The sequence below is a fragment of the Oryctolagus cuniculus genome, chromosome 3, assembly GCF_964237555.1.
Source record: "Oryctolagus cuniculus chromosome 3, mOryCun1.1, whole genome shotgun sequence".
NCBI classification, from domain to species: Eukaryota; Metazoa; Chordata; class Mammalia; order Lagomorpha; family Leporidae; genus Oryctolagus; species Oryctolagus cuniculus.
The window spans coordinates 70,903,568-70,929,245 of NC_091434.1; the positions used below are offsets into that span (position 1 = coordinate 70,903,568).

At 44.5% G+C, this 25,678-nt stretch overlaps 1 protein-coding gene across 11 annotated transcripts in view; it reads right to left on the minus strand.

Moving 5' to 3' along the window:
• The window catches only part of MYO3B (myosin IIIB), a 478,997-nt gene that overhangs the window by 438,281 nt on the left and 15,038 nt on the right, over positions 1 to 25,678 (minus strand). For 10 of the 11 annotated variants that reach the window (XR_011387262.1, XM_070070710.1, XM_070070712.1 and 7 more), the window contains exons 2-6: positions 16,918 to 17,101; positions 15,743 to 15,877; positions 5,187 to 5,291; positions 4,845 to 4,944; positions 762 to 838 (exon numbers count right to left, since the gene is read on the minus strand). Coding sequence is in view for 10 of the 11 variants with exons in the window: in XM_070070710.1 (XP_069926811.1) it covers positions 762 to 838; positions 4,845 to 4,944; positions 5,187 to 5,291; positions 15,743 to 15,877; positions 16,918 to 17,101 (601 nt within the window). In the remaining variant the exon portion in view is untranslated. Of the gene's footprint in view, positions 1 to 761; positions 839 to 4,844; positions 4,945 to 5,186; positions 5,292 to 15,742; positions 15,878 to 16,917; positions 17,102 to 25,678 lie in introns of those variants that run through there. The other variant, XM_070070714.1, reaches the window with a different exon arrangement.

Consider the following 25,678-nt stretch of genomic DNA (forward strand, 5'->3'; position numbering starts at 1 on the left):
CATATTCAGAGACCATTTCAGTAGTCACACAGAGGAAGGTCAGCCGTGTGAACAGACTGGAGATGAAAAGGCTTCTAGCAAGGTGACCGCCTGAGTCCTCTTACTGAAAGAACACATTTGCTTCATCTCCATGATGTACTCTCAAGGAAAGGTCAGGATCCCATGGAACTAAATGCTGACCTGACAAGCAAAACTGCACCAGTGTTTCAGAGCATTCCTATTCCCTCTGGAAGGTTCTCCAAATTTCCACATGCATCATTTCCCAGACAATCTTCTGATTATGTCAAAATTAAATTAGGACCAAATCCCATGTTTTACTCCAGTCAACAAACTCACAAAAGGAGATACTTTCTACCCAGTAACAAGAAACAATAAAGTTTACTACATATAGTTCAACAGAGCTGAACTCTGGTTCTTCATAAAGACACGAGTAACAGGGCTGCATCTGTCCAGGGAAGGTGACTTGTTCTAATCTGCAAAGCCTGGATGAGCCTGCCAAGTCATGTCCCTTGGAGAGGGTTGCATCTTCTAGGGGGGTACCTTTTTCTAATTGCATGAAGGTACCCCATGGGCCAGCTGTGAGCCAATTCTGCTTTCCTGGGATTAAGTCTCATATGTATCACTCACCATAATGCTTACAGGTCAATGAGAATAATGGATTTCCTTCTCCTTGAAAATTTTGGAGCACATGATCTAAGCATAAAGAGGCACAGATACCAAGACACTCAACAAATGCAAAAAACTAGATGCTTCCTACTTACCTCAGGGGCCATCCAGAATGGGGTACCAACAGACGTGTTTCTCCGCAGACGTGTGCTGGTGAGTTGAGCTGAGACGCCTACAAGAAAAGGGTATCAAAATTCAGCAGTGAACAGAGGTTCATGCTAGCAGGAGTTAGTGAGCTTTAGCCATAAAGGGTCTAAATAATTTAGGGTTCTTGGGTCATGCAGTCTCAGTCACAACTATTCAACTCTGTTGTCAAGATGCAAAAGCAGCATTAGAGAACACAGGAACCATTGAATGTGGCTGCTTTCCAGCTGACGAATGCTGAAATCTGAATTTCATACAATTTTCATCTGTCACAAACATTCTTGTAGGTCTTTTCCAATCACTTAAAAATATAAAAAACCATTCTTAGCTTAGGGGCTACACAAAAATAGGTGGTGAGTCATATTTGGCCCCTGAGCTGTAGTTTGTTAATAACCCCAGTATGCTGGCTGGAGTGTTTATCATTCTAATCAAATCATTAGACCTTTTTTCCTAATGAACAGTGTTATTCTTATCACTGCAAATAGGAATCAAAACAAAAATATCAACAACTACATCAACCCCAAATATCTTCCTATTACATTCCCAAATCATTTTAGGCAATTTCTTTCTTTCTTTTTTTTTTTTTTTTTTTTTTTTTTTTTTTTTTTTTTTTTTTTTTTATCTTTTATTTAATGAATATAAATTTCCAAAGTACGACTCATGGGTTACAATGGCTTCCCCCCCCATACCGTCCCTCCCACCAACAACCCTCCCCTTTCCCACTCCCTCTCCCCTTCCATTCACATCAAGATTCATTTTCGATTATCTTAATATACAGAAGATCAGCTTAGTATACCTTAAGTAAGTATTTCAACAGTTTGCTCCCACACAGAAACATAAAGTGAAAAATAATAGATGATTTTTTTAAAATGATGATGAAATCAGATCAGACCTATTGTCATGTTTAATCCCAGTGAGAGTCAAGTTGGGAATTGAAAATTTCTTTCTTTCTTTTTTTTTTTTTTTTTTTTTTTTTACAGAAGATCAGTTTAGTGTACATTAAGTAAAGATTTCAGTCGTTTGCACCCCCATAGAAACACAAAGTGAAATATACTGTTTGAGTACTCGTTATAGCATTAAGCCTCAGTGTACAGCACGTTAAGGACCGAGATCCTACATGAGGAGTAAGTGCACAGTGACTCCTGTTGTTGACTTTACCAATTGACACTCCTGTTTATGGCATCAGTAATCTCCCTATGCACCAGTTATGAGTTTCCAAGGCTATGGAAGCCCCTTGAGTTCTCCGACTCTTATCTTGTTTAGACACGGTCATAGTCAAAGTGGAGGTTCTCTCCTCCCTTCAGACTCAGCAGACTCATAGAATGGCGGATGTCCTAAATAGCACTCTGGCCTCAGAATCAGCCCTAAAGGCACTCGGATCTGGCTGAAAAGCCCATGAGAGTATTTCAGGCATGGAAAGCCAAGACACTCTGGCAAAAAGATCTCTGTGAGTGAGATCCCAGTGGAAAGAACAGGTCTTCAAAGAGGGAGGCAATTTCTTTCTTAAATAGGTACTTCATTTTATGGAGGGAGAAGATCGATACATATGTAATAGAGCCCTGGTGTAGACATTAAAAAAATTTCCATGTTTTATCATGCCTGGAAGCCTGAAAACTATCAAGAAAGCAATGTTTGTCAAGTGGAAAAAGAAATTGACAATAATGTTATTATCTGTGCTCAATGAATTTTAATATAATTCCAATGTCCTTTATCTAGCTCTCTTCTTTATACCATGAAGGAACAAAATAGAAATAAAGGTATATGAGATTAAGAAGCAGAGGAACCTGTTTTCCATCCTAGTTATGCCTTTTACTAATTGTGTAACTACATTACCTTTTTAATTTTTTTTTAAATTTAGGGTAGGTATTTGTACAGCAGGTTAAGCTACTGTTTGAGCAACTACATCCCATATCAGGGTGCCTGTTCAAGTTCTGGCTACTCTACTTCTGATTCAGCTCCCTGCTGATGCTCCTGGGAAGCACTGGATGATGGCTCAAGTTCTTGAGTTCATGCCACACACATGGGAAACCTGGTTGGAGTTCCTAGCTCCTGGCTTTGGCCTGGCCTAGCGCCAGCTGTTGTAAGCATCTGGGAAGTGAACCAGCAGATGGACAATCTCTGTCACTCTACCTTTCCAATAAATAAGCAAATCTTTAAAAACTTTTAAAAGTTATTTATTTACATTTTACTTGAAAGTTCTAGCATTCTACAAATACATATAAAGTATTCTTTTATACCAAGCAGAAGTCTAACACAGTACTTAAGAGAATAGCAAGGTTTGCTACTAATGCTGTTGATGAAAAGACTTTAGAAACCTGAATACTGTGTGTTAGCCAACCACCCACCCATGTAGATTTGTTGAGGTTGTTTTTTGGTGGCTGGCTATTGGGTTAGCTGTTTGTATTCCCTTTACCGGAAAACCAAAGGGGGCTCTTTAAGCCCTGGTGGCCACATATAATTTGCTGTTTTACCAAGTCTCCCATCACAGTTGTGCTAAAACAAACAAAAAGCAACTATATCATTCTGTTCTGAATTTCCATAAGTTTCTTTTTCCATTGTTAGAAATTCAAAAATCTTCAACTGGAAAGATTAGGGGTGTCTATCCGCAAACCAAATCACAAAGCTAATGAGTGGATTAATCTCCATCTTGGTCCTTCTGTTTCTCTCACAACATATTTACTGCCCCCCAGGAGGGTGTAGAAAACATCTCTCTAATGTCAGATATGCAGCATCCTAGTGTTCTATCATTCCTTAGAGAGAGAAGCAAAAGGCTTAAGCAAAGTGCCCCTCTGCTATGTTTATTGGCTTGCTGTGAGCAAAACAATTGATGGCCCATTTTCAGTAGAGGAATTCAAAGTACAGTCAGAGCTTAACAAGGGAAGGGGAGGAACAAGGCACAAAATGGCTATCGGACCTACGTCCAAGAAATTCAAACAAAGCCTGCTGCCTCGGGAGCAAAAAGGGAGGGCAGGACAATCTCAGACACTTTCAGGAAGAATCTCAGCCAGTGAGGAAGCAGGGGAGGGACCTGCACACTAGGGGATGAATGCCTCCAGACAGGGCACCCGCCCTGGGAAAGTCGTGAATAAAGCCTCACTTTTTGCTGACTTCATGTGTCACAGTCCATCCTTTGGTGGGTAGGTGGTCTCTGGTGGGCTTATTTCTCAAATTTGCTCCTTAGCAAAAAGATCAAAATACCTAAAGCAACTTCATTTAAGTCATTTATTCTGAGCAAATGATTCACTGAAACTTTTTTACACTGAATTCTCTTACCAATAAAATAATAAATATCCCAAGTCAATCTGTTACTATGATAACACTAATAACATTTCAAAAGTATTTTTCTAAATGCTTTCTCATTTTTTATAACAATGACCTGACTCTGAAGTTCTACCACTGAACTTATTTACAAGATTAAACTCTTCATTTCACCTAAAAAGGAAAACCAAATGGTTTTTTTTTTTTTTTTTTTTTTTTGGCTTGTGAATATCAACATATGAGCCAGGAGATATTTAATAGTTCTCTGGGATTAGGCGATATTTCCCATCCACTTCCTGTTAATGTTTCCAGTTCAACCAGCCTCACAAGTCAGCAATAATCATAGTTTAAAGGGATGTTAGCTCCCAGGCCCAAAGGACTATTTTACCTTCTGCTCGCTGGGACTAAGTGAGCCTAAGGCTAGTGAAAGTCATTTGAAGCACTGAACAGCTTTCTCTTTACATATGCAAAAGAAGAAATGACAAAATGAAAATCATAGACAACTGCTCTGAGATGTGAAATTCTTACCAGAAAACCAAAAACTTTTCCTGTCAAGTTCTTCTTTTGAAACACTTCCACTTTCCATCTTCAATCAAATTGCTTCTAAGGCTGAAAACGGATTAACAGCCTCTCCTAGAGCGCTCCATCTGGTGAGCTCCCCCTCCCCCTGCAGGCTGCGTTTCCCTGAGAGTCCCCCAGACTTCTGGGATAGCAGTGCCTTGTCCCCTTCGGCTAAACAGCACACATCAAGAAAACAAACGGCAAGCAGTCATTACCAAAGTCAACGAGCTTAACTCCTCCTTCTGTTGTCAGAAGAATGTTATTCCCCTTCACGTCACGGTGGATGATCCGGTTGTTGTGCAGGTGCTGGAGGCCCTGCATGCCGTCCCACCGCCACCACGGAACACCGGGAAGAGAAAGGGGAAACTGACATGCTTGTTTTAAAGCAGTTACCCCACTATTAAAAGGTCTACTCAAAAACCCCACTTGGCAACAACTTCCTGTGGTTAATCCTTGCATATGATAATGTGGTTTCTCCATCATTAATATGCAATGAGGCTCCAAGCCATGGACAAATTGTCCCTTCTGCTGTCATCCCAGCCTGATACGTGTCTTACCAAGAGGGCCCCGTACAAGATGTAGGAGATCAATGCTTCGTCCAACCGCTGGCCGCACCTGAGCAGGCCTTTGACGAGCTCAGTGACGGAGCCCCCATTACACAGCTGTGAGACGACATGGCCAACAGAGAAAAAGAACACAGACAAAAAGAAGAGACTCAAATTAAAAAGAAAGACGCACTGATTACTGATTTATTGTAATAAAGTAAATCTGAAGATGACAAAACTCCAGCTTGGAATAATTAGTCTTTAAATTTCCATTACTCAGTCGAATCCAGTTCTTTATGTGTATTCTTTACCCAAGGTGATGATTTATGAGTGAAAGTGCACACCCAGAAAGCTGGCTTTTTAATTGCCAAGCAAAGTACAAAAGCACAACTTATTATTTAGGAATCTGAAAGAAAACGCTTGTAAGTAATCACAGTGACTTCCTAGGTATTTTTCACTTTTTGTGAATATCTGTTTTTCAAACATGCACTTTGAGGATAGGAAGGGCCCAGAAGAGGCAAGATCCCATTGATAATGGAAAGGGAAGAAACTTCAGGGACTTCAGATCTTCCCACCTCTAGTGCTGGTACCGCAGGCACCAGGAGCCCAACCAGTAGCTCTTTCCAGAGTTGCCACTGAGTGTAAATTGAGTGGAGTTGCATCACATAAGCATTTAACCTTCGCCTACTCAACTTTGGGCTTTCCACAACTGTATGTTCTCTCTCTCTCTCTTCTGTAATTAAGAACACTGAGATTTTATTTTGCATACTTTCTCCTTGTTATGTAGTGTATTGTATATTATTGAGGTTTGAGTAAATAAAGGAAGTTTATTGTATTTCCTGAGTTCTTCAACAGCTTTCAAGGATAACTTTTACAAATTGTAGAAGTGCATGTACAAATTCAGTTGCTACGAGCTACCTTAAATCAAGAATTCTTAACTACTTTGAGCAGGGCATGTAAATATCCTGAAATTGTAGGTAACACCGTGTCGATGCATCATGCACTTCCCTAGGGAGAAACTTCAGAGCTTTCATCAGATTCTAACAGCCGTAATGGATGTTGCAAAGGCAAAAACCCTGCATTAGAGCCCCCGGTTTCCTCCTGGCACTGTGACTACAATTTCATAACCAGTTAGCTGGTTGTAGCTGCTTAAGTCAACCGGCATCTCTTATCCAAGGAAACCTGAGGGAGCACAGATGAACAGCTTTCTTAAAAGAAGATAACTCTTCATCAAGATAATAACACATTAGGCTCTATTTGACTCTAATTACTAACATCTGCAACATTTTAACAAAGAGAACAGATGCCTTTATTTGATATTTGTGTCATATACTTTGGCATATACCTTGCATACACATTCAATATCAAGATGATAACCTGTACATAAATCTGTCCAAGTTTTTATCATTTAAATTGTTCAATTTATTTGAAAGCAGAGTTACAGAGAGACAGAGGCAGAGACAGAGAGAGAGAGAGAGAGATCCTCCATCCACCGGTTCACTCCCCAAATGGCAGCAATGGCCAGAGCTGAGCTGATCTGAAGCCAGGAGCCAGGAGCCAAGAGCTTTCTCCGGGTCTCCCCTGTGGGTGCAGGGACCCAAGGATTTGGGTCATCTTCCGTTGCTTTCCCAGGTGCATTAGCAGGGAGCTAGATCAGAACTGGAGCAGCAGGGACTTGAACTGCTGCCCCTATAGGATCCAGCTCTCTGCTATGGCCTGGGAAAGCAGTAGAAGATGACCCAAGTCCTTGGGTCCCTGCATCCACATGGGAGACCTAAAGGAAGCTCCTGGCTCCTGTCTTTGGATCAGTGCAGCTCCAGCTGTTGCAACCATCTAGGGAATGAACCAGTGGATGGAAGACTTCTCTCTCTGCTTCTACCTTTGCCTCTCTGTAACACTTCGTTTCAAATAAATAAATAAATAAATCTTAAAAAAAAAAAAACTATAGCTGGGGTGGGCACTGTGACTCACTTGGCTAATCCTCCACCTGTGGCACTGGCATCCCATATGGGCACCAGGTTCTAGTCCTGGGTTCTAATCCTGCTTAATCCTCTTCCAGCCCAGCTCTCTGCTGTGGCCCGGGAGGGCAGTGGAGGATGACCCAAGTGCTTGGGCCCTGCACCCTCATGGGAGACCAGGAAGAAGCACCTGGCTCCTGGCTTTGGATCAGCGCAGCACACTGGCCATAGTAGCCATTTGGGGAGTGAGCCAATGGAAGGAAGACCTTTCTCTCTGTCTCTCTCTCTCACTGTCTATAACTCTACCTGTCAAATAATTAAAAAAAAATAAACTATAGCAAAATTACTGTCTCTCAGGAATTATAAGAGGATCTCTAAAAGCAATGAAATACATTGAAGGCAAGATGGCCCTATGAGTTCAGGAATATATTAGAAAGTTTGGAATCTACTATCTACCCATTTCAGATTTAACTCAATACCCATGGCTCTGATGGCCCATTGTTGAGTGCCAGATAAATGTCTTTCAAAGGACTCTGTATACTTTTTGATTCTATGTCTTTCATGACCCTGAAAGGATACTCTTGAGCAGTGAATGCATTTTTGGTGCCATAACTAATAGTCATAAAATCTGGACTTTTGAAAGATAAAATGTATCCAAAAAAAGACAAAATGTGTGTGTGTATGTATGTGTGTGTGTGTGTGTCTCCAGAAACAAGGAATTGATATAAAGTTTACTGATGACCAAGGAAGAATCTAGGACTTGACAAAAGCAAAGTTCTTACCCATACGAACAAGGGGAATCTTTGGGGGCTGGAGTCATGGAGCTTTCAGAGATTGAAAAGACAAAGTCAGAGAGAGGCAGCTCCCTCTGGGAGGGAGATGGGACCTGTGCCCCACTGCCCTGGCTTTATATGAGCAACTGGTTGTACCCAGGTCCAGACATAATCCAGATAGAATGGAAGGAAAAGAGGGAAAGAAAAGGCCCTAAAACACAGCACTGACCTAAACAACTGAGCTTTGAACTGGACGGTGAAAATGAGATATAAACACTGAACTATGCTCCTTACCAAAGAAGTCACTCAACTGGATGTAAGTTTAACAGATGAGTTAGAATCAGTTGTCTTCTATAGGCAGGTGGGGATGCAAAATAAAATTGAGTCATTAAGGTCTTTGTTCACACTAGTCTGCAGCTTTCCAGTTTGTTACCCACTACTCAATGATGAATATGATGCAGTCCCTAGCCTCAAAGAGCCCAGGCCCAGTAAAATACACCTGAGTGATTAGTGTATGGAGTGTGGAAGCAGGGCTGTACCTAATGGAGTGTGGTGGCCCTGAGCAGGGAAGGGTGAATTCTGCTAAGGGAAAGTAAAAGGGGAAAATCTGGGAGATCTTCCCAGATGCCAGAACATTTACAAGGGATCTGAAGGACAAATGGACCTTGGGGGAGGCAGATAAGGGAAACAGGACATTGTGTACATAGAAAGGGAACACAGAGAAATAAGACGTGCACATGCATGTAAATCTTACATATTCCGCTACTGTTGGGACAAAGCATGCCGAGATCCTAGGGCATGGAGATAGAAAAGGAAGGTGTAAGATAGGTGCCCTGCTAAGGAAGACGGGGTCTATTATCCTACATTATGCCTATTATAGTACCACATGCCATTAGATAAGGAGAATCAGCTATGGAGAGCTTTTAAGGCAGGAGGCCACAGTGTTCAGATTTGCACTCTAGAAAGATGACTTGGGCAGTAGATAGGAAGATGACAGGAGAGGATACCACCAGAGTTGGGCATTCATTAGAGATTGAAGCAATCAAGGGAGTCTGGGCCAAAGTCAAGTCATGATGAAAAGGAAGGGGCAGATTTGGGGGCTGTCTATGAGACAGAACTGACGGGAATTTCTCACTGAATCTGGAAGGTGAAGAAGGGACAGTGACTAGGGAAATATCAACAATAGCTGTTGGTCCTCTAAGGTCAAAGCAGTAATGGGAATGCCAGGCATGACAGCACCTTCACTGGGACCACCCCCCAGCCTAGCTCTCCTCCCAGGGAGGCCCAAGCTTTCTTGGATTGCAAGTATGCCATTAAAATTCTATCCAGAGGGGTTGGTGTTGTGGTATAATGGGTGAAGTCACTGTCTATAACATCAGCATTCCTTATGGACATCGGTTCATGTCCCAGCTACTCCACTTCCAAGACAGCTCCCTGCTCATAGCCTGGCAAAAGCTGCAGACAATGGCCCCAGTGTCTGGGCTACCTATATAGGAAACCTGGATGAAAATCCTCGATTCTGGCTTGGGTTTGGCCTGGCCCCGGCCATTGCAGCCATTTGGGGAGTGAACAAGTAGATGAAATCTCTCTCTCTTTTTTGTCTTTTACTCTAACTTTCAAATAAATAAATAAATAAATCTTTTTTTTTAATCTACCCACATAACATTTAAATTAGCTACTGTGTGACAATCCACATAAGCACAACCTTAGAATTTCCCCCTGAAACTTCATTTTAGTTTCTCTCCTTCCCTAATTCAAGTACAGGCATTTTTGCGAGAAGGACCTCTACGGCAATATTTTATATAGGTAGCCAGCTTATAAACTTTCTTTGTAACTCTATAACCTAGGAAGGGATTAAGAACAGTTATTTGTCCTCAGTACTAAACCTCAGCTGTGGATTTAAAAACAGCAAAGGGAACCTACCCAGCTGGTGCCTTTTGTTCACTAAATGTCAGAGTTTCAGAACTGTCTAACTTCCTAGGATTCACAGGAATATATAATTAAACTACTCAGGGTACCTATAATGGAAGCTTGTCCCATGAAGTTAATAAACCTACCAGCCAGGTTTCAAAGGGCAGCCTGTGGGTTATTGAAAAGACATTGGTACTTGGATATATAAAAGAGAGCAGGTACACACCAATAATTTTCGAACCAGAATAAATGTTCAGTGAAATGGGCTGAACATTTAAAAAGCATGACAACAATATTTAAGTGCATCAAATAACTCCCCTTAGAACTGTAAGAAGACAACCAAGCCTCATGCCTCAGCCCTGAGGGTTGGCCCATCAGCCTCCTCTTTGTTCCTACCACTCTGCCAGCCACCAGATTCAAATACAGAGGTGTGTCTCCATCCCCACAGTCCCTCCCTATGCCCTCAGCATTCAAGAAACGTGGCAACTGGATGCACCCAGAATATAATGAGCATTTTGCTCCAAACCAAGAAAAATAGAAAAACCATTTACATTTCACATCTATTTTCCAAAACATTGGTGAATATTGATTCTATCACAGTATGTGCATTTTCTAGGATGGTCATAATTTCAAGCAAAAAAATGTTCCTTGCTCATTAAGCCATCAACCTTCTCCCACGTTATTAAAGAATGTGCCATGCAACACAATCACCAGACCTATATTCTGGCCTAGGCTCCAACTTTCAATAGATTCTATACCAGCATCTTGGTTTGATCTGGTCAGATTGCAGAACTGAGAATTTCTTTTCAGTGCCTTTTTGTTCAGTAGGCTTGATCCTTCAAGAGTGGGAGGTTTTATAGAAAGTATAAAGCAAACGTCAAGGGTAGTCACAATCACTCGAAGATCTCCCAGGAAGCATCACGTTGGACACTATCTGCCTCTCTGTAAGTCCAGGACAGGACATATTTCCCCTGTGATAGGGCAGACTGTGTTTGCTGAGCACCAGCTAAAGTCACTGACTTGCAGCTAGACAAAAGAGAACTCTGTCCCATGAAATGCTCAAGTTCCCATCAGAGTGGGCAAATGCTCACCCATGAGAGGCAGACAGGCCCCAAGACTCCCACCACCATCTCATTCTCTCTCCAGGGCACTTGCTTCTGGAGTAGACATGGGGCGGGCACAATCACTCCTGCTCCCCAGCTTAGCTCTCTCTCTGGCTAAAATCATAAAGCACATGAATGCAGGATGCAACTCTTGCCTTTCAAAGTCCTTTGCTTTTTCCAAGTCCCAAGTGTTCTATGCCTCCACCCAGACTCTCGGCATTCCAACACTTCTCATTTTGGAACTTGGAACCTACTGTCTGAGCCAGTGACTTCATGCTCCAGTGCTTTCTAACCTTCTCTGGCAATCAAGCCCTCCCGGGCATAGGTTCTAGGCCTTCGGGGTCCTTCTAAGACTCTGACTTCTTGCCCAGTCAACTTAATTCATGACAGTGTCAACAGGTGAAAATGGTTTCACCTGTGACACTTCCAATCTATTCAGGCCTAGACTGCATTTTCTAGAGCCTTGAGTAAAAGCATCAACTAGACAGTTTTTTTATTTTATTGCCACATTTACCAGTACACTAAACCTTTTAAATTGAACATGTGCATTACGCTGACATGAGTAGTTTCCACCTGCTGAAAGTTTTACACTAAAAGGAAAAAAGAGAAAAGGTAGCTCATGCTTTAGCACCTATGAGGTATTCTTTTCCTTACTAGTATCTTATTTTCTTAAAGTTCTAATTTCTTATATTTTATATAAGCGAGATGAGACTTAGTTTTTAAAATATTAAAATTCACATAAAACATCTTCACAAATTTTCCAAAATACATAACTTCGTAATATAGTGTGCGTCCATTATAAGATAGTTTTTGTTTGCTTTCTACTAACAATTATCAACGAATTTCAGAAGTGACATTTTTATTTGCTTTTGTTTTCAGACTCATGGTGATTTAAGGAGGTGGAAAAGCTTCTAACCAGGTTTGTTTTTTTTTTTTTTTTTTTTTTTTTTTTTTTTTTTTTTTTGACAGGCAGAGTGAACAGTGAGAGAGAGAGAGAGACAGAGAGAAAGGTCTTCCTTTGCCATTGGTTCACCCTCCAATGGCCGCTGCGGCCGGCATACCGCGCTGATCCGAAGCCAGGAGCCAGGTGCCTCTCCTGGTCTCCCATGGGGTGCAGGGCCCAAGGACTTGGGCCATCCTCCACTGCACTCCCGGGCCATAGCAGAGAGCTGGCCTGGAAGAGGGGCAACCAGGACAGAATCTGGCGCCCCAACCAGGACTAGAACCTGGTGTGCCAGTGCCGCAGGCAGAGGATTAGCCTATTGAGCCGCGGCACCAGCCTCTAACCAGTTCTTTTACTGTGTTGGGCAAGGAAAGAGCAAAGACAAAATAAGTTTAATCTCAATATAGAGGATGAGGAGAATAATACTAAGCAGATCATAATTTAATTGGTGAGACTCCTAAAATGTGCCTTAAAAAGCTGCAATGGGAGCACTAGGGGCAGGCGCTGCATGGACTGCCATCATCAACGTGCTGCCAGCCCAGCTGGACACCCCACCCCCAGGTTCCTATGACCCAACACAGGGCATCACCGCTGGCAGCAGCATGTGATGTGAGAAAAGTGAGAAAAGGTTTTCCTGTCAAGTAACTGGTCAGGTGACTGTAGGCCTGTCCTCTCCTCTCCACTGAACACTTGGGGAATGAACTGAAGGAAAGCTGAGGCTTCCAGCACCATCAGGAGTCTAGAGACCCCTAACTACTGGAAGCACCGGGCACCCTCACCATCCAGCAGTTTATTGAGACAACCCCATCCTGAGACAAAAATGACTGAGGATATTTGGTATCCCATGCCGCCAACTTTGGTAGAGGTCAAAGCCACCAGCAAAAGTCAAGGGTCAGCAGATTGTATTGCCCATGTCTGAATAATTCAGTGACTCAAGGCAGCCTCATTATCTGCACGTGGTCACCTGGAAAAGCCAGAGGCAGCTGGCAGAGGAGCATCTGCTCAGGGCTCAGTTCAAAGTCCTGGGCTCCTTCTCATCTTCCCCCCCCCCTTTTTTTTTTTAAAGATTTATTTATTTATTTATTTGAAAGTCAGAGTTACACAGAGAGAGAAGGAGAAGCAGAGAGAGAGAGAGAGAAGTTTTCCATCTACTGGTTCACTCCCCAACTGGCTGCAATGGTTGGAGCTGTGCCAATCCAAAGCCAGGAGCCAGGAGCTTCTTCTGGGTCTCCCACGTGGGTGCAGGGGCCCAAGGACTTGGGCCATCTTCTACTGCTTTCCCAGGCCATAGCAGAGAGCTGGATCGGAAGTGGAACAACCCGTCTTGAACTGGCACCCATATGGGATGCCGACACTGCAGGCAGCAGCTTTACCCATTATGCCACCAGCGCTGGCTCCTCTTCTTATCTTTCAAAGTCAGATGCACCCTTCCCGGTGGCTCTGGCCATGTTTGAGGGCCACACCTGAGTGAGGCTCACCCCTCCTCAGGAAGAGGCGAGCATTCATTCACCAGGTGGCCTCAGGAGAGAGCAGCCCACTGCCTGCCTGCTCACACAGTGGAAAGGCCCCTTAGTGGGCCCTCAAAAATTCAGTTCCAGTTTCCTAGATCTGAATGCAAAGCCTATTTGAGTCCAGAGGAAAATGAGCAGAAATTAAGATTTCTTGGTCACTGCACTTAAGTTATAATGAGGTTTAAAACAGAGAGGTCGTATGGAGTTCAAGATAAATACAGAGACTTCAGAATCGATACCTTACAACTCCCACACAAAGCAGCAATGCTAAAGGGCTTTATTGGCAGCCTAACATTCTTCAAATTCTTGCAGGAAGAGGGTTAATAAAACTCAGAAGGTGAAAACAAAGGAATGTCCTATGACTTAACCACCAACTCAAGGGACAAAGATGAGTCCTGGAAACCAAAATCCCTTACATGTTCATATTCTCAGGAAGGCCATTTATGTGACAAAATACCCAAGCCAGTTTCCCTGCAGGTTCTCTACCTGAATACAGCACAGGAATGCCTCATGCATGGTTGCCATGGCAGCCAGTACATACTGCCCCATGCTCAGGCTCTCCCAGAGCCAGGCAGATTCCACCCAGAGGTGCGTGAGAGCGCACCTGTCCTGGGGCACTCCTCTTTCATGGCTTCCCTGTGTGTCCATGGGCTGCTGGATCACCCATGACCCCAGCAGGGGAGGCAAGAGCTGATGCAGAGGGGCAGACCAAACCAAAATCAGGGTGGGCCTGATGGGGATGAGGCAATGGGCCTGATCCAATACACTGATTTCTTGTATTGCCAACTTTGTCCTGGTCTTTTTAGTCCCATGGGGCAATTGACTCTTTTGCGCCCACAGGCACACATTCACTCACATTAAAAAGGAAGAAAACTGAAGGAGGAGAGGGGATACAATGATATTCCCTTCAGCTTCCCATTTGAGAGCACAGGATGCTGGGAATAGCAACTGCTCCCTGCTCCGGCTCCCAGCTGCCCCTCTCACCAGGAACTGCCTTCCGCTACAGGGAACTGCCTCCCCGAGGTCATGCAACCAGTGGCTGCCCGACGTGGACTCACGATTCAAGGCAACTCTGAGAAAGCGTCCCAGCTCTTTATTTCTCCACACGATCTGCTGAGGCCTCTGTCACAACCACACTTCCATTCATCCTCCTCCTTGCCCGCGCCTGCCTTCTCACTTCCCACCTGGCCTTCTCCTTCAGTAACTCTCCAATAAACCTTCCTTACCAACTCCTGGGTCACTTTGTAGAAAATCTAATTGAAGATGACCACTAAGGGACATCAACACGCATATCCAAACTGGGCAAGCAAAGTAAACTTTGGGTTAACAATTTTTGAAAATGACTTGCAATCAGCTGGAACATGTGCCCTATGAAATGTTCTCAGTGTAAGGAACAAAATAACCTTTTACAATTATACTCCTAGATCCACTCTGTATTAGAAGAAAAGATTATCAAACTTGGGAAGCAGAGAAAAAAAGACTATTTTCAGCATACAGCCTACCTGTAGGAAGTGCAGAGAATTCCACACCCAGCAAGGTTCCTATCTACTCTTCAAGTGTGACCCTGAAGGCAGTATGTAGTCAACAAAGCATCTGTTGGGGCCAGCACTATGGCACAGTGGGTTAAAGCCCCAGCCTTCAGTGCCAGCATCCCATATGGGTGCTGCTTCGATTCCTGGCTACTCCACTTCTGATCAAGCTCTCTGCTATGGCCTTGAAAAGCAATGGAAGATGACCCAAGTCCATGGGCTCCTGCACTCGTGTGGGAGACCTGAAAGAAGCTCCTGGCTCCTGGCTTCAGATCGGCACAACTCTGACTGTTGCAGTCATTTGGGGAGTGAACCAGCAGATGGAAGACCTCTCTCTCTAGCTCTACCTCTCTCTGTAACTCTGTCTTTCAAATAAATAAAATAATTCTTTAAAAAACAAAACAAGCCGGCGCTGCGGCTCACTAGGCTAATCCTCCGCCTTGCGGCGCCGGCACACCGGGTTGCAGTCCCGGTTGGGGTGCCGGATTCTGTCCCAGTTGCCCCTCTTCCAGGCCAGCTCTCTGCTGTGGCCCGGGAGTGCAGTGGAGGATGGCCCAAGGACTTGGGCCCTGCACCCCATGGGAGACCAGGAGAAGCACCTGGCTCCTGCCATCAGATCAGCCGCAGTGCGCCGACCGCGGTGGCCATTGGAGGGTGAACCAACGGCAAAGGAAGACCTTTCTCTCTATCTCTCTCTTTCACTGTCCACTCTGCCTGAGAATGAATGAATGAATGAATGAATAAATAAATAAATAAACAAACAAACAAACAAACAAACCACAGCATCTGTTTGCCCCTGGTGCTCCACTGGAGCCTGGTTACCCAGCAGGAGCCTCTTACCTCCAGGACCAGCCAGAGCTGTCCTCCCACACAGTGATCCGCTTTGTAGAACATCCCATAAAACTTCACCACATTGGGATGATTAGGAAGAAACTGCAGAATGTTGTATTCTGCCTCAATTTCTTCATCCATGTCCTAGACAGAGTTTAAAAAAAAATGCAGACTGGATTAAATGTGAGGAGAGGACATCACACTCAATGAAGCCTATTTCAACACACATCTTTAATGTCATAGTTCTCCTATCTCCATAATACCTAACAATGGACATCCAGATCCCAGCTGAAACCTTGTCATTATTCTATCAATAGAATGTCTTTATGATATTCTTTTTTATTTAATACTCTCATAATTGTCTTTTCTATTGAAAGATATCTAGATTTCCAAAGCAGTTAAAAAAAGGCAAAGGGACCCAACATAGAATAGGACACATTCAAGCTCAGTGTGTATAGCATTTTAATCTCAGAGTCCTGAAATAAGATGTCAGCCCAAGATGATCAAACATCATAAAACTGGATCTCTTTGCAACCCACAGAGAGACGAGGAATGGAATGCAATATATCACCCTCTCCAAAACAGTAACTTTTGAAGAGTCCAGAGAGCTGAAACCAAAATAACAGTGAAATGGGCAAGAAACAAAAATGAAGGAAAGGGCCAGCATTGTGGCATAGCAAGCAAAGTTGCCGCCTGCAGGGCCGGCATCCAATATGTGTGACAGCTGGAATCCTGTCTGCTCCACTTCTGATCCAGCTCCCTGCTAATGGCCTGAGAAAAGCAGGAGAAGATGACTCAAGTGCTTGGGACCCTGCCACCCATATGAGAGACCCACATGAAATGCTGGGCTCGAGGCTTTAGCCTGGCCCAGCCCCAGCCACTGCAGCCATCTGGGGAGTGAACCAGTGGATAGAAAATTTCTCTCTCTCTCTCTCTCTCTCTCTCTCACTTTCTCGCCCCCCCCCAACCCCCATCCCTCTCAAAAAAATAAATCTTTTAAAAAAGTTGAGGAAAGGTATAACTGCAAGTATAGTCCTTTCATTCAAAGGAGCTGATAATTCATGACCTGTTTTGAGATTTTTGCCAGGTTTCATGAAAATTATGCCTAAGATCTGGAAAAGAAGTTGACAAGTCAATGTGCCTGAACCACTAGACTACAGTTACATGTTACCACCAATACTTACACTGATCGGATCCAGAATTTTCACTGCAGCCAGACTCCCATCTTTCTTGTTTGTGACCTTGTAGACTTTGCCATAGGTGCCTTTACCGATGGTCTCTATAATCTCCCAGGTGTCCATGGGATCTGGAAGTGCTTCAAGTCCAAGCATCGTGGGGTTGCAATGAAATAATCCATACAGATGTTTCCTGCAGGGAGGAAAGTTTGTTAGGTGCAACAGATTTCAAGATTGGGGACCGTCGGCTTTTGAAACACAAGTACTTTTATTTCTTAAACAGCATCCTTGTGTTACCTTTTCTTTTCCTCCTCTATGTTAAGTAGACTTTTAAAAAAGCATCTGGAGCCTCCTTAAGGAATGGTAGTGGAAGACAGGGTAGAGGAATAACACAACACTGAGACATTCTGAAACCACATGCATACTGCCGGAGGAAGCAAAAGGAGCAAACACCACAGAATGTTCTGGTCAGAACGGTCAGCTGTCTTATTAGGCTGCTGAGTGGCGGCTACTCTGGCTGCCGCTTGGAAAGTGACTGGAAAAGCAGAGGTCTAAACCCTCTGTCCCCAAGTTATGGTAACTTTGTGCAGGGCTTCCAGGTGGTCTCTTAACTCAATCCTCACCTCTGTGGGCACTGGGCTGCTAAGAAGGAAGATCTGGCATTAGTACCAGGTACCAGTCTACACACAGCACCCACTGCTGACAGATCCTGGGGCCAAAGATTGGTCCAGCTCAGACCTCAGCCATCCTGCAACAGCCCAGTGTGAGCATCCCACTGAGAGGCTCACCAGGAGTTGTAAACTCACTTTGCCTTGATCAGACTCCATTGAGCAAAGACACAGCTCTGTGCAGTCTCAGTGCCAGCAAGGATGGCAGACAGGCCACCGACACTGACCCTATGAAAAGTGCCTGCAGCCTCGGTTGCTGTCAGGCTGAAGATGGATCCTAACTGGTCTGCTTCTAAACCCCAGGCAATGGACCATGAGGCTCCAACAGCAAGAACCACACCATTGGAACCACCGCAGCTTAGTGTCCACACAGGGCGAGCCCTTGCACATCCCGGCACCTCTAATAATTTTCTAGAGCAAAGCCTTTCACCTTTTCCCCTTATCCTGTCTTTTAGGAGCATTTCAAAAATACTGATAAATACTGCAAACCAAATCAAACCAAACAAACAGACACATTACTCGCCCAAGGAGCTTGCGACCGATACCTTGAGGATCCACGCCATACCCAGTCTGGACTGGGGACTGACCTGAAAGGCTGCTGGTTCAAGATTCTCAGGAACCACGGCCTCTCCTTTCCAGTGTTTCATAGAATCAATCTTTCTCACCGCATGCTTCACAGTTGGTGCCCTATCTGTACATGGTCGAGGCTATGAGTCACCAAATGCTTTTAAAGCTCTTGCTTCTTTACTTAAACGTCTTTTAAGGTTATTTTATAGCACTGTGCTAAATGCAAAACAAGTATCATTTCTACATATCAAGATTAGCTGCAAAAAGATGATTACACTAAAAACAACAGAGAATTATTCAAGTCCAGCAAGACACCATTGCCCCTGCATTTTGGTATAGCAATTAAGACACTGCTTGGGACATCTGCACCTCAGGTCAGAGTGCCTGGGTTACAGTCCTGCCTTCACCTCTGATTCCAGCTTTCTGCTAATGAGTACTCTGGGAGGATATGATAGTTTAAGTGCTTGTGTCCCTGCCATCCATGTGTAAGACCAAGATTGAGTTCCAGGTTCCTGGCATTGACCTAGTCCAGTCCTGGTTATTGCAGGGATTAAGAGAGTGAACTACCAGGAGTTTAGGGAGTGAACTGCCAGGAAGATTTTTATCTGTCTCTGTGTCTCCCTTTCAAGAAAAAAAAATGAGAAATAAATTAACTAATAAAATTTTAAAAGGGAGATCAAACAGATGGAGAGGAATTAATTCTTCATTGAGAAATCCCCCCCAAACCCCTGACACACCAGAACATTGTTCTAAGCCAGGCTTCTAGGAGAGCAAAAAGTAGGATGAGCTGGAGGTGAGCAGCGGGCTGGGGAGGGCACTGAGCTGAGTCCATGAGCCTGGATGTTACTGCCTTACCCCTACTCATGCAGCTCTGCTCCCCGTGTGCAGGGCCATCTGCACCTGCCCTCAGCACAGGGACCCAGCATGCAAGACCAACTGCCTGCTCCGTCCTGGCTCCTCCCTGACCAGCAAGAGACTTGGCCTACTCCTCTCTCTGTGCCTCAGTTTCCTCACCTGTAACATGGGGCAGCAGCTACTGGTGGTGACCCAGAACTGCTGCTGAATTAGGAGATAATGGCAGAGAGCCAGGTGAGCGCTCCACCAGGATCATCTCTCATCACAACAACACAGCACCAAGATCTACCACACAACAGGCAGGGCTTCACAAACACTTCCCCATATTGCTTAATTTCACTTTTAACCACAATCTAGATGCGTTTTACTCCAATCACTTACTAGTTTCTGACAACTGGCTGGAACACGGGTGTGCACATGACCTTAAGTCCTAGAATGTGAAGCAGAAGAGGACCTCGGAGACCACTGAACTGAGTGGTTCTATAATGATCCTTAGCTACTAAACCCTCAGGGAAAATTCATCTCACTTAGGACGTCAACATACAAGCCAAAGGTGGCACAGCTCAGGTCGAGGTGAGTGGGAGAAGCGAGCCCCCGGCCTGTGCCCTCCATGGGAGCCTGATCAAGGTGACTGGCCAAGCCCCAGGTTTGCCTGCGACTGCCTCTGGTTTTGTATGTTGTTTTTCCAAGTCCCACATCCTGAACACCTCTCAGGACAGGGCAGGCCAGGACAATCTGTCACCCTAGCTAGGCACTGCCGCCTCCTGAGGACACACACCTTCTAACAGCATCATCAGAAAACCACTGATTAAGCCCTCCCCGCCAGCCCTGAGATGGGCTGAACTGTATTCTACTCACCGCCCCCCCAACCCAAATTAGTATACTGAAATGTTAACCCTCAGAACCTCAGAATGCATCTATGCTTGGAAATAGGTCCCTTAAAAGCGAAAGGAAGCCAGATGGGATAGGAGCCCTGTCCTACATGACTGGGGTCCTTATGAGAAGCGGAGATGAGGACATGGCGTGAAGAGAGGGGAGACCGTGTGGTGGAAGCACAGCAAGAAGGTAGCCATCTCCAGGCGGAGGAGAGAAGCCTCAGAAGGAACCCAACTCCACTGGCGCCCTGACCTTGGACTTCAGGTCTCCAGACTTGTGAGAAAATACATTTCTGTTAAAGCCGCCCAGTCAGGCAAATGGAGCAGACTGCTATGCCTTCATATTATAAACAAAGAACCTGAAGCCCAGGTTGCTGAAATAACTGTTTAGGGACAGTACAGGAATGGGAACCCAGGCCCAGTCCCATGAGCTTTGTTCCAAAAAATGGAATAAAGGAGTCATCTGGTTAACAGTGGTTAGTTCTTTCTGATCTATTGCACCGAATACTGGAATGTTCTCTGGGGCAAACACCCCAACCACATGGAAGCTAAGTGCCTACAGACCTCCTAAACAGCCAGCTCCCACCCACTAAAACAAAAATGACTCACCCAGAGGGATTCATTTACAGTCGGTGCCAGGGATGGGTGAGCGGAAGGCGACCCAGTCAAGTTCCGCTGCCTTGTCCATCGTGTAGCATCTGGGCGTCCACAGACAAGGTTAAATAAAGGCGCCGCCTAACAGATGCATTACTAACAGGGTTGCTTGTCTCCTCTCTTTCAAATCAATACCTGACTCTATGAACTCTGACAACTGACTCAACAGTCAGCTCCAACAGCGGCTGTTTATACGGGCTTTTAAAGGTAGTGATAATCTGATCCAGGGAGGCGTCTGCTGCAGCCCTCCGACAGCTGAAAAGCCGCTCCTGGACAGAAAGCTAACCTCCAGTGTGGACTGCGCTTCTGCCTACGTGTGGATTCGGCGCATGGCAGAGCTGGGGCCCCATAGAAACGGTCAGGGTTGACCAAACAAAGGACCAGGAGCAGTCTGGAATGACTCCATGCCTTTATTTAAACATGCAATGAAAGAGGAGGCTAGAAAACTCAGGTTACACAAGCTACATTCATTGACAGACACACGGAAACGTGGGTCTGGCCAAAGGTGGTTGATGGCATCTCTTTGTACAAGCGAGGCCCATGTGGTTTGCAAACCAAAACAAAGTTCTGTTGGCCCAGATGTGACTATGTACACAGCTGATCTAAGATAAGACTTGATAAACACTCTGTTTTTGCACATAGTATTATTACATAAGTCAGTACCACAAATGGATTTCCTATCAAAGTTACTGTACTCTAAGAGCAAGATTATGATGTCCCCCATATTCCTGTGGCAGCCAAACCATTCTTCTACCAGGAATAGCAACCAAGTTATTAGCAAATCAAAGGAGCATTATCCAAGAAAGATAGTCCTGTTCAGTAAAAACAAGTGACAGAAGGGTTGAGGGGGGTTGTCATTATGGTACAAATAGCTAAACCACCTGCAATGCCAGCATCCCATATGGGCACCAGTTCAAGTCCCAGCTGCTCCGTTCCAATTTGGCTCCCTTCTAATGCTAATGGGAAAGCAGCAGAAGATGGCCCAAGGACCTGGGCTCCTGCACCCACACGAGACACCTGAAAGAAGCTCCTGGCTTCAGCCTGGAATGGCCTTGGCTATTGCGGCCATTTGGAGAGTGAACCAGTGGATGGAAGATCTCTTTCTCTCTAATTCCATCTTTCTTTCTTTCTTTTTTTTTTTTTAAACATTTATTTGTTTATTTGAAAGGCACAGTTAGAGAGGCAGATGCAGAGAGAAAGAGAGAGAGAGAGAAAGACAGGTCTTCCATTTGTTGGTTCACTCCCTAGATGGCCACAATGGCGAGAGCTGTGCCAACCCAAAGCCAGGAGCCAGGAGCTTCTTCCAGGTCTCCTGCATGGGTGCAGGGGGCCCAAGGACTTGGGCCATCTTCTACTGCTTTCCCAGGCCATAGCAGAGAGCTGGATCAGAAGTGGAGCAGCTGGGACTAGAACCGGTACCCATATGGGATGCTGGCACTGTAGGCAGCGGCTTTCCCTGCTATGCCACAGCACCAGCCCAGCTCTGCCTTTCAAATGAATAAATAAAAAGCAAGAAGAGTTAAGGAACTATTTTTATATCTTTGTCACTTATCACTGTCCTTCAAATACTTCTCTTTACTTAACCCACTGTCATAGACAGACAGATAGGGGGTTGGCGACACACAGACTGATTTAGTAAAAGACTCTATCCTTGTGGTAAAATAGTACCTGAGAAAGAAACAACTGTCTTTTTCTTGTCTGATTTCTTTTGGTCTTTTTAGAAGGCAAACTCCTAAAGGTCAGAGGCTCTACCTCTGTGGTGGCTGAGAAGCTGGCGCTAAATAATATCCTCTCTGCTAACAAGAACAAATTCACTGAACATGACGACCTCTGTTTGTGATTAACCCCCAGAGAGCAGCTCTGCTCCAGATCCCCGTGACCACAGGCACCACTCTGTGAGTGAACAGTTTCACATATGGTGGTGAACTGATAGCACGGCCGCTGCTCTATCTCAGTCAGGATGGAGTATCTAAATGCATCCTTAGCAGTTTTGGCTTCAGCTATCTGAAGAGGATATAATTTTAAAAATAAGCCGTGAAATATCCTACGATTAGGTTTGCTCAAAAGATCGCACCGTAGATTTGGATTCCATAGATTTCTTACATCATCAAGAGAGAAGGTCAGGACTTGTGCCTCCTGATGGAAGAACACCTCACTACCTAAAAAACAGCATAGCCAAAACATCAGACTGGACCCTGACCAAGCAAAGGACAGGGCAACACGTTAACCACCACCACGGAGGTGTTTAACAAGGAAAATCTAGGCTGTAAGAACCTCAGCCAGACAAACAATCCAACTTCTTCAAGCAAATAAACTGCTACCAAAAATAAATTGAAAATGATAGCCTCAGGATTTAAAGAAGATTAAAATGCATATCAAATGTGTGCATGGCTTTGCATGAAGAAGCTGCAAGCACAACATTTATGAGATCATGAGAACACTGACTCATGATTGGAAGATACTAGGGAAGCACTGCTAGTTACGGCTGATTTGTGATGATTGCACTCAGGGCTGTGTTTCTGAAAAGGGTCCCTTACCTTATAGCAACACACTGTAATATTTATGGATGAAATGATATGATGTCTGGAATTACACAAGGAGAGGAGCAAATAAGAAAATATGAGTTACTGATTTTATCCAGATTCACTGTGTTCCAAGCAAAGCAGGATAAAACAACAGAATTTTAACTCAATATAGCCCAGCTTATCTCATTTCCTAGGGCACAAGTATGCATCTTGGCTAAGCTGCTTTCTAGTACCCAAGGAGTGTTGGTTGTTCCTATTAATGCTTCTTGGTGAGCTGTAGCTTCCTTTACGTCATTTTGTACTGGACTTATATTTTCCCAGCTTACTACTTGAGATTTCAGTAAATATAAAATCTATATTTATTGCTTGGGGTCACCAGCAATGTGGTAATAGCAGAACTAACAGCATTCATAAGAAAAGTTGGGGAAGCATCTGTGTCTTTTTTATAGAAGAGCCTTTATTTTAACAATATTTTGCCTCCTACTGAATAACAAGGATCTGGTATGAGAATTAAAAATCAAAATAGGAAGAAGAAATAACTGAGCTTTATATTTCTACCTGGAGATGTTGGTAACAGAATGTTTCTTTAGCTTAACTGTGAAAATACCCAGTTGTTGATCATTCAATAAATGTTTCTCTGCATAGAAAAAAAAAAAAAGGAAAAGGCATATGTGAAACAAGACTGACCCTGGGGTTATTATTGAAGCTGAGTATACAGGACTACATGATTATATCGTTTATTTTTGTTTCTAAATTTCTATGAAAAACAATTTTTGAAAAATATGTGTACTTAATTTATGTCAATATATGAAGGGACTTAAAAAAGTCTGTAGAAAAATGGAATTGACACAGAAGTTTGGGGGTGGGTGTTTCGCACAGCAGCTGAGTCACCGCTTGGGAAGTACACATCCCATATCAGACTCCCTGGCTTCATGTCTTGGCTTCATGTCCAATCCAGTTTCCACCAGTGCACACCCTGGGAGGCAGCAGGTGACAGCTCAAGTAGTTGGGTCCTGGCCAGCTACATGGGAGACCTATATGGAGTTTCAGGCTCTGCGCCTTGGCCTGGCCCAGCCCCAGCTGTTGTGAGCATTGAGAGAGTGAACCTTCAGATGGAACTCTGTTCTTCCCATCCCCTGCCTCTATCCCTCAAATAAAATAATTTTTTCCTAAAATATAAGCTTATCTTGCTACAAAAAAATTGAAATTCATGCATAGTTTCCTCATAATACATATTTTCTGTGCACTCTTTTGAAGGTCTGGATATGGAGCCAGGATAGGAAGGGAGCCAGCCAGCCGGCCAGGAAATCAAAGAGCTGGAAGATCATCTTCTCCAGTTTCTGTCTCTAGCCCTGCATCCTACCTCTACCCCCTTACACATCAATCCAGCACCCTGACTTTCCCACGAGGCACCTGAGCCTTCTACACAATAAAGAAAAGGACACCATGAATGCGTGCAAGCTGAGTTCCAATGGAGATGCCATGAAAACTTACCCAGAGGACATCACACACACTGAACTCCACCCAAACTCCATTCCATTTCTATATTCAATTAGGGCATTAGCCCGTACCCAATAAAGGGAACCGCTAAACTGGGGGACTGTCTCTCTTGCCCTCTCAGGAATAGCATCTCTGCTCATGGGGACCTGAATATGTCTTCACTCTCTCACTAGAAGTAAATCCTGCTCCCATTATTGCACCGTACTTATATCTCTGCTTTGCATTATCTCATGCAAGGCCAACAGCCTGTACTAAACAAGCCAGTAAACACATTCTCACCACTGCCCCTTGAATATTCTGACGTGCATACTCATGGTGGATGCTACTTCCTGGAAGTATTCGCCCCTGCTACCCTGAGATCATTGGAAGCCTCAAAGTGGACACTTCACACCAGAAAACAGTGCACCACTAATGTAAGACCAATGCAACCCCTGCAGACTGTACTCCTGCTTCTCTCCCTCTGCGGGGGAGAATCTGAGTGAAAAGGCAGAATGCTTCAGCACCCACAGTCTTATCAGAAAGTCACCTTCCTATCGTCCTCTCACCTACTGAGGCACAGGCCGACCCCCACTGTGGCTGATGTCCCAGCCCAAACTGTAGCCCAGTGCAGAGCAGTAGTTAGGGAAAGCTAATGAACCGCTGAATGGCATAAGGAAAATCAATAGTCAGAAGAATGCAAGTGACCTTCTGCCCGCCTGATCCCTGTGTTTGCGATCTGCAGGAGGAAAAGGAAAGCATATCAATACGTAGAACAAAAGGACTCATCACCACCCAGCCTTGCTCTCATCTCATCGCTGAAAAGCAGCTGCCCAAGGTGAGACAGAGTCCCACTGGAGACAGAAACATGCACTACCCAGCTGGGTGGGCTGCCCCTAAGCAGCCTGGGAAAGGCAAGGGAGGGAAATGAATGGTGCAAGGTGAGCCTTGGCTTTAGCAGTAAAAGGAATTCAAGAAACAAATTTCACATGGTACCCTTAACGCTGAGGTGTTTAGTGGAGAAGGAAAAACAACTAACTCAAAGGAGAAAGACGGCCTGCTCATTCACCGGTGCCTTCCCAAGGCCCTGGAGAGCGGGTCTCCTACACGGGCTGGAAAGGGACCCCGCCAGGACTCAGCAAGCACGTAA